Source organism: Calliopsis andreniformis, chromosome 9 (genome assembly GCF_051401765.1).
Source record: "Calliopsis andreniformis isolate RMS-2024a chromosome 9, iyCalAndr_principal, whole genome shotgun sequence".
In the NCBI taxonomy this organism is placed as follows: domain Eukaryota; kingdom Metazoa; phylum Arthropoda; class Insecta; order Hymenoptera; family Andrenidae; genus Calliopsis; species Calliopsis andreniformis.
Genome location: NC_135070.1, coordinates 449,975 through 468,644, shown reverse-complemented (window position 1 = coordinate 468,644; position 18,670 = coordinate 449,975). Strand labels below are relative to the sequence as shown.

General features: G+C 36.7%; 2 protein-coding genes across 4 annotated transcripts; one reads left to right on the top strand and one right to left on the bottom strand.

Annotated features, from left to right (window-relative positions):
* Positions 1-325: 325 nt before the first annotated feature.
* On the bottom strand, positions 326-3,058 carry LOC143183476 (zinc finger CCHC domain-containing protein 24). Of its 2 annotated transcripts, XM_076385018.1 has the most exons (5): positions 2,105-3,058; positions 1,690-1,932; positions 1,137-1,301; positions 644-686; positions 326-585 (listed from the first exon to the last, which is right to left on the bottom strand). In XM_076385018.1, the coding sequence occupies exons 1-5, from the start codon at positions 2,297-2,299 to the stop codon at positions 521-523; spliced, it is 711 nt and encodes a 236-aa protein (XP_076241133.1). In that variant the 5' UTR covers positions 2,300-3,058; the 3' UTR covers positions 326-520. The 2 variants fall into 2 exon arrangements, with proteins under 2 accessions (XP_076241133.1, XP_076241132.1); XM_076385017.1 differs by having other exon boundaries at positions 326-686; positions 2,105-3,053.
* Positions 3,059-3,094: 36 nt separating this feature from the next.
* LOC143183468 (cyclin-dependent kinase-like 4) lies at positions 3,095-18,023 on the top strand. 2 transcript variants are annotated; one of them, XM_076385002.1, is made up of 6 exons: positions 3,095-4,394; positions 6,881-7,122; positions 7,196-7,390; positions 11,403-11,694; positions 14,960-15,353; positions 16,367-18,023. In XM_076385002.1, exons 2-6 carry the CDS (start codon positions 6,955-6,957, stop codon positions 16,656-16,658), a joined length of 1,341 nt encoding a protein of 446 aa, XP_076241117.1. In that variant the 5' UTR covers positions 3,095-4,394; positions 6,881-6,954; the 3' UTR covers positions 16,659-18,023. The 2 variants fall into 2 exon arrangements, with proteins under 2 accessions (XP_076241117.1, XP_076241116.1); XM_076385001.1 differs by having other exon boundaries at positions 3,095-5,167.
* Positions 18,024-18,670: the final 647 nt, after the last annotated feature.

Sequence of the window (18,670 nt, the reverse complement as noted above, 5' to 3'; positions counted from 1 at the left end):
TAAAACGACCATAGAATCTGATCGTAGATTGAAAGTCAACAAAAATAACGATGTACTTATTAGGTGCAAGGGGTTAGTTTCGTCGTTTCTTATGAATCTCTTCAGAAGTCAATGGCATGCATTTATGAATAGGTCTTTTACTTTGGAACAACCTCGACTTATTGAATACGACGTAAACGTGCACAAGTATACGTGTAACGTGTATTCTCTACTTCAGTGTGTTCCTCTAAACCCAAAGCAACTATAATTAGCTACAATCATTCCAACGCGTCCCTGACTACTGTATATTCTCGCGATCCTGTTTGACAAGTAAACAACCTGGAAATCAAGCTATCGAATTGGAAACAATTTATTACTTTCCATGACGTCTCTGTAAACCGTATGGAAAATATTATACAACATATAAACGAAAAGTTCTGGCGCGTTCCTCCTGCCAAACGACATCTCCGTCGCAAATCTCTGATTTTCTTGTGAACGACTATGCATTATCACAGTCTAACGCATCCAAGTGTGATGCGCCTCAAGGTATCCTCGAAATAGTCCAATGTAGCCCTAAGCGTGGCACACGCCACTTACTGGTCTCTTCTGCAATAATAACCCAGGGTCTTACACTTTTCACAAAGATGCTGCGGGTGAACCTTACTTTGGTCAGATACATCCAGCCCATCTGGCTTCTCCAACGGTCTCTGAAAATATGTGAGGTGTTACGACTGCGTGATCGTGGAAAAAATTATTTGGCTTGAACGTGGTACAGCAATAGGCGAATCGACATCAACGATATTTATATTTTCACATTTTTGCTACTTGAGACTAAAAATACTTGATCACGAGAAATATTTCTGCGGCGTTGAAGTTCTCAGCAGGAAAAGTGCCGAGAGCAGCAGCGAATTTTTGCTTCAAAATGATCGCAAAACGACTGGGTATTTTCTGCGCAGCAGCCGCGATGGCTGTGAGCATGATTATGCGACTATAATTAGCTTTCTCGTCGGTTTGCGCGATATTTTGACGCGCTTCGCAGTAAAGTCCTCGTTTTTTGCAAAGGCAACACTGTCATGACATCGCGTAATTGCTATTTGGACCAGCGATTAGGAGCGAACAACAGGTGTTGATCACGAAGTTATGTAAGGAATGTTCACCTGCTTGTGTGGGTAGACGTTTATATGGCACTTGATACATTCTTGGCCCATATTGGCCCAGCTGTTGCCTGACATCCATTTGCGCTTGCACTTGGGACACTTGTACTCCCCGAAGCATCGTTTTTTCCCTTGGTACGGCGTCAGACCCTCGCCCTTTGGTCGCGCCTGTAATTCGAACAACACTACGTTTCACGAGAACGTTCTAATTAACGCGTTAGTCATCCACCTATGTATTTTAAGAAACGGCCTGCCGGACGGTCAACTCGTGCGTAACCTCGGCTCGAAAGGAACCGCGATAACAGTTTACAGCGAGAGGATGAAAGTGGCATCCATAAATATTCGAAATTATATTATTTGCTCGAAAAACGAGGTGCGTGTACGCGTTGCGTTAATGGGGCCAAACTCATCGAGTATGCTACGTGACGTCATCCTCGACAGAGATGCTATTTGTTGTCTCAATTAGCGTCCAATTGACTACCGTATCATGCTGTTACATCAAACAAGTCGCGGCTTGTTTAAAAGCTCGCCTTGAATCGAAACAAGGAATAGACACCTGTGGACAATCCTTGATGTAATGGCCTTTCTTGAAGCACAGGTGGCAAAGGTAGCTGGGCGGCGGTATCTTGCTCGGCTTTTGGTCCAGTAAACCTAGCTCCCTGAAATGGTCTGCGAGATCGCCGATACTGTCCGTTAAATTGCCCCCTATCGGGCCAGAAGAACTTAGGCCACCCCGGTGCAAGTAAGTCTGCGACGCTGCGGTTGGAAAAGAACTCCAGATTGTCGGCAGAAGTTTGCTCTGCAGTGACAGTCAATCGTTCTGCGATTAATTAATTACGTTGTTCTACATTTTTAAAAAACTTTCTAGGAAGCAACGTGAGAAACTGATTGAAAAAGGCAATAGCTTGAAAGCAAATAAACTGGTGTTATGTAAATGTCGAATAAAGCATTCTGGAGGAATTTTTAAGTACCTGGTCCGGTGGCTGAGTGTGGTTCTGATCGGCAATCGCCAGATAGACCCAGTTGAGCAGGTGAGGCGAATAGTGTGGTTGCCGCAGAGTTTTCTGACCTTGGTTACCGATACCATTAATGGATCCAAGACCAATCTGAGGTGGCTCCTGCAACTGCAGGTGCTGCACCGCGGGTCTAGGGTGACAGGAGGCCATATTTAACGATTTATGATTGTCCCATGCAGTTTTTGACAATCTTCACCGGTAGCACGGGATCTTTCACTCCTTCGGAGATTCTTTTTACGACATCTGCGAGCATTTCGGAGAAAGCAAGCACTTATCGTGATATACTCATTGAAACATACGCCACAGTTACAGGAAGCTCTTGCACGCAACACTATACGAGTTTTTTCGTTTAAGAATATGTTTAGAATTTCACTGCGTTACCATTCTTGTCACATTGAAGCAACCAAGCATGTATTGCTTGGTGGATCTCTGTCAAGAAATAACATTTTTATTCGCAAAAATGCTCGTCACTAAATGTCGTAGGTACACATTTCTGGATCTGAAATTTAGCTGTCCAAACTGCTGGGAGTGTGGAACATAAAGCAACTGAGTTCATTTACACATTTTCACGCACACGTATGCCAGAATATCCACAACTGTATAAGTTCATTTCGTCAACGCGCGACGATGTATTCGTAGTACGAATGATGAACGCACTTCCACGTTCTCGTGAGTACTCAAGACAAACAGGGATGGCTTTGTCCCTCCTGGACGATCCTCGATGATCCTCTTTGATCTTTTCTTAAGTAGAATCGTATCACCTTTTCTTCCTACTCATTTTCTTGCAGCGATTTAGAGAAACGCTTTGTTTTTGAAGATAAATTCCGTAAATGATAATGTGAAGTCTTAAGAGGAAATTTCCTTCTGGACTCAACGGACGCGTTCCTTCGGAGGGTCCGCCTCCGGTCTGAACGTCGACAGTGTTCCCGGCACACGAATACGTAAAAACGCATACAGATGAATCTAGCTAGCGTTAAAGACCCCCGCCATGTGGTGCAGCTATTTCAGTGCTTGCCATCCACCGAGCAGCTTGCCGCGGATCTGTCTCAAACAAGTTCCCCGACTCCAAGCTTCTTCCTTAACTGATCTTTTCGATAGAGCGTCGCGTTCTAATCGTCAGTCGTGCATTTCAATTATTTAGGGAATAGGATAGATCCATAGCTAAACATTGTACAAGATAAATAGTCCTTTGACATCGTTTTCCTAATATGAAATGAAGTGCTTTGTTAAAGATGATGATTGGTAATAATTAAAAGTTCTTTAGAGTTTGCCCAGAAATATATCGTGGTAAATTGACTACAGAATACTGATAGGAATATTAAAAGATAAGGGTAAAAGATACCCTTTGCCCTGAACATGTTCATTTTATCGCTTAATTAATTTTAAAACCACGCTTATTTTTCTGGACTAATTATTAAGATCTTGGTTAATATTTCAAAGTTAATGAAGTATGATATTCCTCATCAAAGGGACATGACATCTCACTACATTATACTCGAGGAGAATAATTGAACTAGTTTTCCCTTGCTTTTAATCAATTCGTCTCTGGAAAATTAAAACGTCAACCATGATCTCATAATAGGCTGTCGAAATTTCAAAAAATGGCCATCAAGAGAGTATTTCAGTTTTGAATTTATTTTTTAATCGTGTTTCAATTGTAGTCCTTACTAGGAAACGCAAAGGTTTGGGACTATGTAGATCTCGTTAAGTTAGGCCCGCCGCATACAACGATTTGCCGCAGCGTGTTGTAGCAATAAGACAATTTCAATTTTCAATTGTGAAAAATAGGGAAAGACATACGAACGCGAAATCTTGGCGGCACGTTTATGACAAATTGTAGCGGCAAATTCACGCAAAGCTGCGAAACGGAATCTGTGTTCTTTTAAAAATACACAAATATGTCGCCAAGCTGCAGGGTTCGTATATCTTTTCTTGTTTTCCACAATTGAAAATTGGAAATTGTTCCTGTTGGTACAACGTACTGCGGCAAAAAACGCCCGTTTGTAGCAGATCTTAGAGGTGAACGAATTGCATAATTTTTAGAAGATCGGGTAAACATTAAGAAAGTCGGTGAACCCTGCGTATAAATAAGCATCGAGTATCGATTTTCCGTAATATCTAGCTAGCTTCCGTTCAATCACCCCATTAATGTTCGACGACTTCAATCTGGCTTTAGAACGCGCCACTCGAGCACCAAAGGTCCTCAACGCGTTTCAGAATCTCTGTGGAGTAAATTCGACGTAAGGTACATGCTATATTTAATCCTCTTCTTCGTTCTACATAAACTATAGTTCATTCATCATTCATCGTGTCGTGGATCATTGATTGTAACCTTTGCTTCAAAATGTTTACTTTCTGGAAAGTTAAAGAATCGCTTAAACGTATTTCGATTCGAGAATGATCTTCTTTCTTCTTGAAGGTGGAAACCCTTTATTTCAAAGACTCTTGTACTTTTTAAATTCCTCTAATCAGATCCAAGGCTGTGATACTCTGAACCCAAAGAATAAAGAAAAAAGGTATTTAAACATCTTTTTACCAGTGTGGTACCAGGAGACCTTCAAAAAGTTTCTGACATTCGGTAAGTTTGGCCGCGCACGGTGACCTTTCGTTTCTGCTAGGTGAACTTGCTACTACCGTGGTATGCAAAGTTCAACCACGTTAATTTTGCTCTGATCAGTCCCCATTTCCATTTTGAAACATACTCATGTACTGGTAATCCTTCACAGGTTCAATGTGTCTTCATAATTCTGTTAGTGTTCCTGAAAACCGATTAGACTACGGTTGAAAGTCGAAGACTTTCTTTGAAGTTCGTAAGAGTTGCGCAAGTGGAACCTTGACACGTTGCGTCCGCGTTCTAGAAATAAACGCATCGTTTAAAGGGAGACAGCTGAGAAATGCTGTGCCTCCCCATTTCTTTTCACGAAAACGATTTCGTGACTTTTTAATTTTCTGGGACATTAATAGTGAGCTTTACACGTAAATTAATGATCTATGGAAAGGACTCATCGTGTTAGTAAGGTGACGTAATGGATGCAGAAAACATGTTGATCTCTTGAGTGCTATGTTGATAAAAAAATGAGAAAATAGTAGAAATATTATACTAAGCCATCCCATAAATAATGCTTCCGAACACCATTTTATTTGTAAAGAAATTAATGCATACTATTATTTTTAGTTACAGCTCTGTCAAGTATTACATTTTATTATTATTTCGTATCTATCAGACAATTTTTTAGGCTTTTATTCAAAGGATTTTTAATTTTAAGACTTAAACTGTAAAACAGTAAACACCTTTATTTATGTACTGATCTAATAAAATGACAGAAAATATTTCCTTAGCAAAAAAATTTTCTAATATAAGTCAATGGAATCAAATAAAGTCTGTAATTAATGTTATTTTTTTTACTACCACTGCATGTTAATAGAAAGTATGAAATACAGTAACGTAGCGGGCGGGGGGGGGGGGGAGTTTCTAGGACTCAAGACCAGCTGGGGGCCCACTGGTCCATGCTTCCTAAATTCATAAATTATATACTATTATACCTTTTGGATCTTTTCTAGTATTTGCCTACCGCTATTTATCGAATGCTGATTATATTTTAGATAGCACATAACTTTTTAATCCATTTTTGATACATCTTTAAACTGTTTGAGAAGTATATAAAAAATTGTTCATCATTGTTTAAAAAATTATTAAAATTCATTACAACTAAGAACTTAGAATAGAATTAATATCTATGTTATACTTGATGGTTCAATCAAGAATTAATGAAATATGTATACAAATTATTACTTTGGTAGTGAAACTAACGAATGATGTTTAAATCATGACTGAATATGTCGAAGATAGAGGGTGTGCCAAAAAAATCAGATACTTCCATTTTATAATTATTTAACAATATTAGATTTGAATTAAATTTATTAACAGAAAATGAGGATTTTAAATACTTTGAGTTTCTGGATTCATGTAAAAAGTTCACAATAAAATTAGAAATATTACGTAAAATATTTGGCTAACAACATATGTCATGAGGAAAACTCTGTAGATGACTTATGACAAGCTAAAAATACAAGCCACGATACGAAACGGACGTAGCAAAGGGTAAAGGTAGTGGTAGGTCGTGACTTCTTGTGTCACCCTCGAACTCGATCTGCCGCGAAAGCTTACCTTCTGAGTCCCTCTGTTACTGTTCAATTTCCTGATTCGACCCTGCGTGGTCGACCACCGGGTATCGCTTGTGTAATTACTGGTTGATCGATAATCGACGATGAGACGGTTGTTCGCTAGTTATTCGTCGAAGCATTTCTAGGTCGGGGGAGGCAATATCAATTTCAGGAATCGTGAACGTTCTTCTATCATCGTACACGCTTGAATCCATGCCTGAAAGTTGAAGTTAGAATATTGCTTCTAAATTTGTTTAAGATAGGAGGTCCATTCTTCGTTATGACGTAGTTATTGATAGAATTTAAAAACATTTTTGTGTGTTTTATATTAATCTCCTAAAATTTAAAATAAACAGTGCTTAAAATTACCTAAAATGACGAACAACAATACAATCTTTCCTGCAGCAAGTCGATTTCATTTCACGACGAATCAATCATAACACATTTTGTGTTGTCTGTAATTCTGTTTTCTATTAATGTTTAATGTGAAGAATCTTCGATATTCCTACAACGTCCAATACCTAAATTATGTGGACGACATTGATCTCTATTAAACTATTCTACCAGAATTTTGCCATTACTTCTCACGGAGTATTACGCTATCTTCGGAGTAAGAGGAAGCTCCAGGACTTTTGAACAAGATGGATAAGTACGAGATGATGGAGGTGGTCGGGGAAGGGACATACGGAGTGGTGATGAAGTGTAAACACCGTGAAACTGGTCAGCTGGTTGCAATCAAAAGGTTCCTGGAGACTGAGGAGGACTTGCAAGTGCGAAAGATGGTGTTTAGGGAAATCAGGATGTTAAAGGTACTTCAAGAGTTTATTTTCAGTCAGTCTGTTTTTACTGAAATTTGATCGGTATCTTGTGTTACTGCTACAGAAGTTACATCACGAGAATTTGGTGAACATGATCGAAGTGTTTCGTCGGAGGAAACGATTCTACCTGGTGTTTGAATTCCTGGATCACACGCTGTTGGACGAGCTAGAGCGTGTTGGAGGTGGCCTAGGCTGGGAAATTTCCAAACGTCACATTTACCAGGTCTTACGGGGCTTAAACTTCTGTCATAGCAACAATGTGAGTATAGAAGTCGTTAACACGGTATGTATGAATTTCACGGTCACGTTGGCGCACGTGGCGATAGTTAGTCAGTAAATCCTTAATGAATGGTGGCATTGTGGTAATCCAGCTCGTTTCTGGACCGTCTAAACATTTCTCACAAAATATCGTGGAGTCAGTTAAGATTAGTTCAGATTAGTCAAGTTACTTGAACTCAAGCGGTTTGAATGCAGGTAAACTTGACTAACGTGCAGTTCTTATTCACTTGACTTGAAATATTCTTTCAAACTTCGAGTGAAGTTTAGGTGCTCTCAATTTTAACTTGCTTTAAAGTACGTATTGATTTATGTGTTCTACCACACTTGAATTCAAGTAACTTGACTTGTGTGACCACAAACTAGATATCAAGTTATTTGAATAAAAGAACTCAAATAACTTGACTAATCTGAAGCCGCCTTCAGGAACGAGTAGTGTACGACAAACGTAAAACCATAAAATTTAAAACACGACGTAAAAGAAATCGCGTGACCGTTTGCAGGAACAGTAATTGTAATGGCACATATTTATCGACCCGCCGACGGAAAATGGAAATAATGTTGAGACATTTGTGAAACTAATTGCAAATAGCTGTCACGACAATAAAATCTTTTATAGTGTAAATATATCCTGAAACTTTTTAAGGTGATTTTAAAAAAAGAGTCGAATAATTTAGAAGCATATAGTACCTAATGAAATAAGCAAGAGATTTCTCGTTAGTAGATACATGTGATAAGTCGGTAAATGAATCCAAAAAGAAATTTTAATATACGTGTACCGTATATATTTCGTAATCTTTTTCATAAAATAAGCTTATCTATAAGTCGGTGCAAGGCATACTAACAAGGAAACATAGTGAGGTGTAAATCTCCGATTTTGATGAAACTTTGCAGGATTGTAGAGTAGCCGAAAATATTCGATACGTATTTTTTTTATCGGGTCTAATTCATGTTAAGGAAGTGAAAACCACCCACACAGATGAGAGTGGAAAACATATTTCGTCTAATATCTGGAAAACTATTGCGTGTAGCAAAATGGTATACATTGGGCGATTGTATATTTTTTAACGATATTAGACGAAATATGTTTTCCACTCCCATCTGTGTGTGGTTTTCACCTCCTTAACATGAATTAGACCCGATAAAAAAATACGTATCGAATATTTTCGGCTACTCTACAATCCTGCAAAGTTTCTTAAAAATCGGAGATTTACACCTCACTATGTTCTCTTGTGAGTGGGGAATGTTACTTATCTTCATAAAAATTTCTCTTTTTAAAATTTTTACTAAGTAAAATATATAGTAAATTATCTTCAGTCTTTTTGTATGTTTTCATTATATGTTCAAGTACTTATGATATTTCTTTGCGCAAAATTCTATTACATATTTCGCCTATACTTCTTCTCGGTCTCCATGTCTTTTTTGTCACTTGGAATGATTTAAAAACAAATAATCGATCGATTGTCATGAAATTTTTATTGTATGTTAAGAAAGTAACTGTTATTGTCTTACCAAGAGAAAAGAAGTGATTCCTTTCGTAGTATTTTTTTATTAGCCACCTCTAACTCTTTTATGGAAAACATTTTAATAAATACGGTACTACTTTTTCCAAATTTTTGAAAACGCGATCACAAAACCCATTTCAAAACTCATAATTTCCACATAATTTCCAACGTTGTTAAAATAATTTTCCAATCACATAAAAATTTATTTAAAAAGATCAATCGTTCTCAATTGAAATAAAACTTGAAGCACGTAAATACGCTAAACAGTTTCCGAAGTAAAAATTTCCAAGTATAACTCATTCTACACGCAGACGGACAAAAATCGTTACATTCAAAATTTTTTTCTTTTTGTAAACAAATTGTTGACGAACCGCCCGATGTTCGTATCAACACGTTATTTCACGAAATTAATTTTGAAATAACTAGTTAACTCTATCACGAACGCTTGATAGAGGAGTCGTTCCCACGAATCGGTTGGGACTTTTTCGGAGATGTTTAAATGACTCGTTAGTCTTTCTCCTGATCGGTTGAATCGTATCCTTCTTCGTTCGAATCGTTTCGGTCTTCGTTCGAATCGTTTCACTAGTTCGTTCGAATCGTTTCTGATTTTTGTCTCCGGAGTTCGATTCCTCCTCAGCTCTTCTTCCCCCGATTCGCGCGTTCGGGGGTGTCAAAGTTTTTGGGCGTTGACGAAAGCTCGCAATCGATTTGTCTATCGACCTGAGGAAGGAGGATCCCCAGTCGCTCCGATAGGGGTGGAACGGGCTCCTCCTGGTCACTCCGCGGCAGTGGTGGTGGAGGAACCTCTCCCTCAGGTCGAAGGTTCGCGAAGATTGGGGAGGAAGAACGAGCCCCGGAATAACGCGGCTCGAACGGGCCCACGCGAGTGTTTTCCAGATGTTTTTATTGCGGTATTGTCCCGCGAGTCGGCGTCAACCCTCCGATAATTCGAACGGACGATGAGTTGGCGTAACGGTACCGACTGCGGGGCAATACAGCCTTCGATGGTTATAACTCGGAAGGAACACGCCGCTCGACGAAAGCACGAAATTGTTTTATGAATTGCCAGATGTGGAACTTTCGAACGGACGACTCAATAGACAATTGTCTAAATGAATCTCGGATTCTCACATCTGGCAACAATAAACAACGATTGCCTCGCCGAACGGAACACAAATATTCCAGTTTCGAGTATTTTGTTATATATTAATAATTACACAAAATGGGATATCACATGTATTTAGTAATGAATATTGCGATATACGTGTATCCATATATATATTTCGAATTTCAATACACGGTACACGTATACCTACATGGGTACATAGTTCCAGGTCCGTATAACCGCGTATTTTGAGATCCGTGTAGCCGTGCATTTCAGGATCTGAGTACCTGCGTAGATCCGAATCGGAGTATCCGTGTAGTACAGTTCGTGTATTTCGATACACGTGTACGGATCCATCTTGAATGAGAAATTAATAATTTTCTGTTAAATCTCTAACAACAAATTCATTAGGCATTTGTTTAAAACAGTTACAGAAAAAGTGGTTAAAAGAAACTTTTTCAAAACTGAAACAATTTTTTTTAGTATTCTTATGTGTTCACTATAACTACCCAGAAGCATATTCTCGTGCGTTTAGTGGTTCAAGAGTTACAATTTTTTGAAAAAAGTTAGCAGTATACTTTGCGTATCTGTAAAATCTATAATTTTCAAAATTTTGAAAAATCGTTCGACACACGTTTAAATGTCACTAAAAACTACAACGTATCCAAATTTGAACAAATTTTGGATGTTACTCCAAAAAGTATCCGAAACACAGATATCTTAATTTCACGTGTACACGTGTATAATTTGATATTCGCTTTACAAGTTTATTGTGTACTCATTTCATTCACACGTTTCGTGCCTTCGAACTTTCACACTAAAACAATAACATATGTTCAATATCAGCAATACTAAGGACAATGTCAAAGTTATTATCAATGTTGAGCAAGGTTAAACAATCATTTCAACAAAGAATTGTTAAGTGCATTGAAGTATATACAAGGCAATCATTTTGAACACTTACTAAAGTACAAATAAAACGCAATTACATTAAATTATCAATACATTTATTTCAATCACCTTTTCGGCATTTTCCTGCAAGTTTGATATTGAATGACCTTCTGTAGATAGTTTTCAAATTCGCTACTTTTAGTTTTCAAATTAAAATAAGCTACAATACTAGTAAAAAATAAAAGTATGGTTCCATTTGAAAAAATGGTTGTGACCTTCACCTCACCTTTGCATATCCACCGAGAAAAATAAAAGTCCCACCACATGATATTCCCCTCGGTGCTGAACAATTTTTATCTGAAACATTTTTGCGTATAATCCATATTTTTGGAGATATTCGTCTGTAACGCTTTATAATTTCCATTCTGTATATGATTCCAAATTGTTCGACCTTTCTTCTAAATCATCTTGTATAAGTTATCGATCATTTTTAGATCATGCACCGCGACATCAAGCCAGAGAATATTCTAGTATCACCGAATGGCATAGTCAAGCTGTGCGATTTCGGATTTGCTCGTCTTATCAGTGCAGCCAACGAATCCTGTACAGATTATGTGGCAACCAGATGGTACAGGGCACCGGAATTATTAGTTGGTGATCCACGATACGGGAAAGGGGTGGATGTATGGGCTGCAGGTTGCCTGTTCGCGGAAATGATGACCGGAAGTCCTCTGTTTCCTGGCGACAGTGACGTCGATCAGCTTCATAAAATCACCTCAGTTCTGGGTAAGACAATTAGAGATATATTAACCGAATTGTTGACAATAATAGATAAGTAATTATTATATTAATGAATAATTTACTGTTAATAATACTAGTATTAAATATTAATACTAATCGTATATGAGCCTTTTCTTTGTCTATTAATATGGCAACGTAAATAATGATTACGTACAGTTAGTATATATTAAAAATGCTTTTACACGGTTTTTTACATGACCAAAGTTGAATGTTTTAGAGTAACGGAACAGAAATTTTGTCTTGCCTCAAATATTCTTTTTACTTAAGTACTTACTTAATGCGAGATTCTACCAAGTCTCCTCATTAAACTGTATCACTGATCATACAGGTTTGTTTTTGAGGTTGGGACTACTCTCTCTTTCAATTCAAAGCTTTTGTTACCTCGTCTAAGGGTAGATAAGTAATCATTAAAATTTCCTGGGATATAGAAATCTTTAGAGCTTGAAAAAGATCGATTTTTTAATATTTCAGCTTAATTAAATGTGCAACAGGAAACTAACAAATCAATTTTCTTAGTTGCTGTTGCAACTGGTATATGTATACATACATATATTATTCAGTGGAAGACTAGCAAAAGTTCTAGTTTACTACAACACAACTAGAAGCAACTAACTAAGTAATCACAAATAACAAGAAAGGGAGACGTGGCATGCTTCTCCGGTTTCTATCTGCTTTTGCGTAATAACACTTTATAAGTCTTTATTATAATGTATAAAATACAGATAGGGGAGAGTCATGCAGTATCAACCAAAGTTAATAGTCGCTCTTGTCAACAAATTTTCATTTATAAAAATAAGTAAACGTAAACGATACAATTAAACGTTTTTACTGACATTCAGTGCGTCGAAAGCTACTTTTTAGAATTTATTTTGCACATCACAAGTAAGTAGGTGATTTTGGTTTTTAGTATGTTAGAAATACACGCGACGAATAAGAAATTGTCCCTTAGACGGTTCTGGGGTAAGTGCCGTGGGGTTCATTACAGTCCTCTTACCAAAAGGCATAGCCTTCCCCACTCCGTGGCCAGATCCTTTAGGAACAATATTCCCATTCTTTAGCAACACGGTGTCGGACCGCTTGCCTTTTTCCAAACACTCGCTCTTCTTCTAAACAGTTATACAACACCCGATGGCTGGGAGGCCCAACGTAGCCATCAGCCATCGGTCACCGACAGGACTGTTTAGTCTCATGCATCCTCAATCAGCCTTTCGTAAACTAAGACCCTGTCATAAATTCATCAAAGACCCGTCATCGCTCGGCTATTCGTCCCAAACTTTCTCTTAAAAATACGTTGACGCTTACAAGTATATATTTTCTATAGCTTTTTGAGTATAATAAAAAGCCCTTGTTATGTAATTTTCTTTCTACATTAAAAAACTATGACTTAAAATGATTCCACATATTTGTCGCCCAGTACCGACCAACAATTGTGGATCACTTTTAATCTATATATCTCATTCTGATTTCCTTCAGCACGCATATTTTCTGATTTTATAGAAATTGTAGAAAAAAATCTCTCCTACAAATGAGATATTAAACGTTAAACTAAACAAAAGAAAGCAGCGATTACAACAATCCGAAACTTTAATTTCAACAGTTTTTATAAACAAACTTAAAGAAAAATAAAGTTTATTGAAGAAAAGGAAGCAATTGCTGTTACGAGCCAAGGGTTGATGATTTTGTCTAGTAGAGGCTGTTAACAGAAAGGCCTGTGTCTTAGACACGGGGTACCACGGAGGCCAAGCTCCCAGGTTCAAAGTTGAAGTCACGTTTGCAGCGTTGCGCACCGTTTCCGGGAGAACTAAAATGTGTAAATGTATGAACGATCGCATGTGTGTGTGCGTGCATATGTATACGCATCGAGTATTTCGAATAAGATTAACTAATCGTGAGGCAAACCAGGGAAGGTGAGAACGTAATTTAAATTTAGAAATTTATTAAAATTTTGATTTAAATCACGTATACCTGGAAAAAGAAAAAAGTAGACCAATTTGATCAGTTTATCAGACGACACTAAGTGCCCTCTAAAATCCTCCACCGTCCTCCGTAGGGAGTTACACTAGCTGTAAAAATACAAAATAATACAATAGTAAAATCTACTATACACAAATTTGAGATACACATACCACACTTATACAGAAAGAAGATTATACATTTTGAGAATCGTACCTTTGCAAGCAACTGCAATATGCAGGAAAGAAAGAAAGAAAGTATATAATTTACTATGCACCATATAATGCCGTGCAACGGTAGAGTCGTAAAGTCCGTCGAAACTTTAAAAATGGCGGCTACTGACTCTCACCGCATGGGATGTTTGTATGGTGCTCATTGACAGGTTGCAAAAAATGTGTGTGATGTAAACTAGCGCCGCGTACCTATACGGGGAAAACTAAAACGTGATTTCAACGTACAGAGGTACATCTATGCTTGCCTCCCTTTGCAGTGGACACTTGGACAGTGGACACGCGGCCTACCGCGCTGCGCAGTTGAGTACCGTTGACAGCGCCATACGTTTTACCACATTATTTCGTTTCTGTATTGAAAACAACACGGGACAACTTCTGTCGATGCTTTCCGAAGAAAAAATGTCTGTTGCATCGCGTGGTGGGGTCAGATTTTCTCCTAGACTCTTAATTTTTTAAATAAATTGAAAAATATCTGCCAAAATTGGTGCATTTCGGGTGTCCTTTTACCTTTGATCTTTGTTTAAACATATTTAAATGTTTATAACCCAGTAATAATGTATATCATTTTATTCGAGAATGTTCACAGAATAATCTGACACAAAAATCAACTGAATAACTATTACCGTTTAAACACAATAATTGTTCAAAGTTTAAAAATTGCATTTATTTTCAAAATCGATTTTTTCGAAAACTGAGGGTGACGGCGACTAACGGATTGCAGATTCATATTCAGCGCATAAAAATCTATAAAAAATGAGTATTGAATGTTACAAGTCCAAATGGTCGTTGTACAGTGTAATTGTTCTTATAGGGATCAGTATTAGTTCTTCTAAAGAACAGTAAGATTCACTTATAACAATCATTAAAATAAAGATATGAACGTATTAATCATATTCCTACAAGTATCCAAATACTTATGAACAGTAGTATGTTTACATTACCAACACTTACAATAGCTCAATAGAAGTTTATATGCTATGGTCGTATAAAAGTAGATAAGAATAGAAAGAGGACTTGTGGTTTTCTTGCCTTTTGTCAAATAATGAAGGCGATCGAATTTTTAGGAGGACTTTGCACAAAGCATCAGGCGTTAATAAATCGCAACATCCCAGGAAGAATGTTGAGACTAGCGAGTGCGGACGAGCTCGTAGGGCCTCCTCAGTCGGGCATCACATCGATTCGTAAATTGTTTCCCACGTGGGACAACATAACAATCGACTTCTTGGCCCAGTGTCTCCGCATGGACCCTGACCTCCGACCAAAGTGTTCGATGCTATTGCAACACACATTCTTCTTGCAGAACGGCTTCGTGGACAAATTTCTAGCCGAATTGCAGAAGTCTATCGCTAAGGAGTCTATGCTGAACTCTCTAATCAGTAAGAAATCTGAAGAGGAGAGAAGACTAAGCCTCATCTCGGTTGAATCTCCATCGAAGATTTCTCGCAAAAGTATCGGCAGGTTAGAACTTAAAAAAGTGTTGATACTTTGAACATATAAACTATAAGAGGAATTTAAACTATAACACATGACATCTTGAAATTTTTATATCTGTTTACTTCTAATTGAAATTTATTCTAATTTATTTTTGGCTATTAATATTGTCTAATAATTGAGATATTTAAGTTTTCTTCGAGACATCTGTGCATGTACAGGGTGCTCGACAACAGCTGTCAGAAATTTTAAGATATAATTTTCCACGTTAAAATGAAACGGAATTGAAGATAAGCGAAATTGCGTTTCAAGTTTTGTTTCCGAGTTATTAATTGTTGAGGGAATGCTTAAAATACGTATAAAATATGTCTGACTCGAGACTTATTCTACTGACTTTTTTGTCTCTGCTTGGGACTTATTCTACTGACTTCGCTGTGTCTGTCTCGTGGGACTTATTCTAACGACTTCGCTGTGTCTGACCTGGCTAGTGCGCATTGACAGTGGAATAAGTCCTCTCTGAAACGAAATCCCAAACCCAAATTCGTCATTTTTGATTTTCGTATTATTTTAACACGTAGATCGCCTATTAAAATTTTGAATACCTATTTTTATCAAACACTCTATATGGCTATATGCACTATGTATGGTGTCGCCGAATTCCTCTGAAAGAAAGAAACGAACAAAATTAATTTCGCTGTTAATTCAGCAACGTGTGACTATTATATGTAATAAATATAACGTACAATTTTATAAACTTTAAAGCATACCATTTTTCCTAAACTCAATTTTCGCCTAGTTTTTAGCGCACGCTATGTAAAGTCGCGCTTATCTCGATGATAGCAAAAAGTAATGTTGTTTCAAAAAAGATTTAAACATTGCACCAAACATAAAATTTTAAAATGTATTACGTTACAATTTGTAAAAAAGAAATTTTCAAGGATTTCCCTTATAACCACATTTCCAAATGAGAAGTCACATTCGCTTGATCTCCTGTTTTGTTTACTTTAGTTTATGCTATATCGATCGTATGTCGCTTTCAGATGGCAGATGACTGTTCTAAAAGATGGTTTAGTCAGTGAGAAAACAGTATCGGCTGATGAAATGACGCATCGGCTGTCGCCAACACAAATCACACGCCCAAGGGAGATTTGTTATTTTGGACCCATATCTATAACACCAAATACAACCTACATTCGAAGGCTGAAGCACAAAGGGCTGCTCACATCAGAGTCGAGGGGTTGCACGTTGCCTTCTCTCACATGTAAAGATGCCAACAGCACTAAAACCAACGGGAAGAGGAAGAGAATCGAATTGCCGAGCGTTGATGGCTAAAAGAAACCGACGTTTTCACGAGATATGTATTTTTAATTGAATTTGTTAACATCGTCTTTGAAACAATTTTTGAAATCTTGAAAATTATCATTTCTTCGTTAAGTTATTAAATAAAACCGACTACAGATGTTCCGATACATATATCTATCGGGTCTATTTGTACGAGTCTACTAGATTGTGTATACGATGAAACTGTTCAGTTATTTTAGCCTAATCAAGTTTATCGGAATGTATGCCTAAAAGAGGCGATCTTGAAAAGGTAGACCTGACAGATATACCAAAATGTCTGTATTCATCTTAACGATTGAAGAATTGTATATAAATGTAGCTACTAAATGCTTTATCTTTTTGCGCGATTAAATATTAACGAGTATAGGGCTATTTTTCTTTTTTTTTGTTTTAAGATCTTTTAGAATTTCAATGTAACTTGTTCAAGTACTACACAGTAGCGCACGCTTAAATTCTAATAGAGTTAGCGGTTTGTTTTCTGATTCTGGCGTAATGAGTTAAGATATTGTTCGAGGAAAAGTTCGATTTTGAATAGGTTGCAATAAGTTTGGGTTACACTGATCTCGAGATACTTAGTTGTCCACTACTCGATTAGAATTCAAACATACGGTATACAGATACCGTAGCTTAAACTTTAACATACATACATTGAGCTAGCGACATAGAATTGAATTGCTCATAATCATTTTTTTCTTATACAGCAATCGTTGATGTGGACAAAGTTTCTATTATCGAGAGACTTCGTGGACTTGCATCGTTCATATCTATGACAATCTTCGACTGAAGAAAATTATTGAGTATAATAATAAATGTATTTTAAGGGAATGTACATATATAATAGATCACCTAGTATGATTATACTTCGCTTTATATTTCTATTATTCTATTAAAACCATACATGTATCAAATATACGTACGATTTGAAAAAAATATATTTTTATGTCGAAAAGCACATACATACGTGTATAATACATGTAGTGTCGGTATAAAACATTTATAACCACATTCACATTCACATAAATACATCAAGTTTTCATACATATAAATCTATAATAACTCCTACAGCACAGAAACGTAACTGCTACATAACTGCTACGTAACTGCAATATGTATAACTAAATCGCTTTAGTTTTGCAACGTGAGAGTCACATAAAGATTACGTAAAGGTAAAAATGTCCGCCTCATTAACCTAACATTATTCACATCAGCTATCTTAGGTTAGATAAATGTGAGTTACATTTGCTATGTAAACTTGATGTAACCCCAGAGTAATAGCACAAACTTGTTACATAATGAATAATTACTTATAATTAATGTTTATAGGATATTTATTTGAATAAATAAAATATATTAGAATTCTTTTCATTAAATTATTATTTTTTATTTTGTACAGAGTTGTTTTTTATACGTTGTTAGATATCATGTATAACTTAACCTATTTTTGTTTTGATTCAAATCTTGTTTCCCGCTATCGTCCTAAGTGGAACAAATCCTAGCCTTGTTTATTAAATCCACTTTTCTGAAGTTTTCAAACATATCTAGGATTTTATCTAAAAAAATGTTTTATATAATAATATATATATTAGTACAAAATATTACTATAAAAGCCTGATAAATGCAATGTGTGAATACTTTTGATTATTTTTATTATTTTCGAATCGCACGTTACTGCATCTTACGACAAAATGAATATTTAAAGTTCTACTTTTCACTACTCTCCTAGTCATGCGTCATGCATGGGAAAAGATTCGAGCTTTAGAGTAATTAATGCTGAAGGATTTTGTGCGAAAAAGTAAAAGAAATCTATTTACATGCTTACATTGTATATATTTATGAGTCATTCCATGCGAAATCGGACACTTTTCGCAGTAACGTCTCGGATTTTATTCAAATTTGTATATGATAAAGACTATACATTATAATCATTAGCGATGTTTAAACGTGTGTCAAAGGGATTTTCAAAATTCCTGAAATTATAAATTTTACAGCATCTTAAAGTAGAT

Bases quoted from the DNA above. Each gene is read 5' to 3' on its own strand.
- LOC143183476 (XM_076385017.1), bottom strand. From the start codon at position 2,299: ATGGCCTCCTGTCACCCTAGACCCGCGGTGCAGCACCTGCAGTTGCAG. The intron at 1,933-2,104 runs GTACTTAAAAAT...CTGTCACTGCAG, and splicing joins ACACTCAGCCACCGGACCAG to AGCAAACTTCTGCCGACAAT. The intron at 687-1,136 runs GTGAACATTCCT...ACATATTTTCAG, and splicing joins ACGTCTACCCACACAAGCAG to AGACCGTTGGAGAAGCCAGA.
- LOC143183468 (XM_076385002.1), top strand. From the start codon at position 6,955: ATGGATAAGTACGAGATGATGGAGGTGGTCGGGGAAGGGACATACGGA. The intron at 7,391-11,402 runs GTGAGTATAGAA...GATCATTTTTAG, and splicing joins ACTTCTGTCATAGCAACAAT to ATCATGCACCGCGACATCAA. The intron at 15,354-16,366 runs GTTAGAACTTAA...TGTCGCTTTCAG, and splicing joins TCTCGCAAAAGTATCGGCAG to ATGGCAGATGACTGTTCTAA.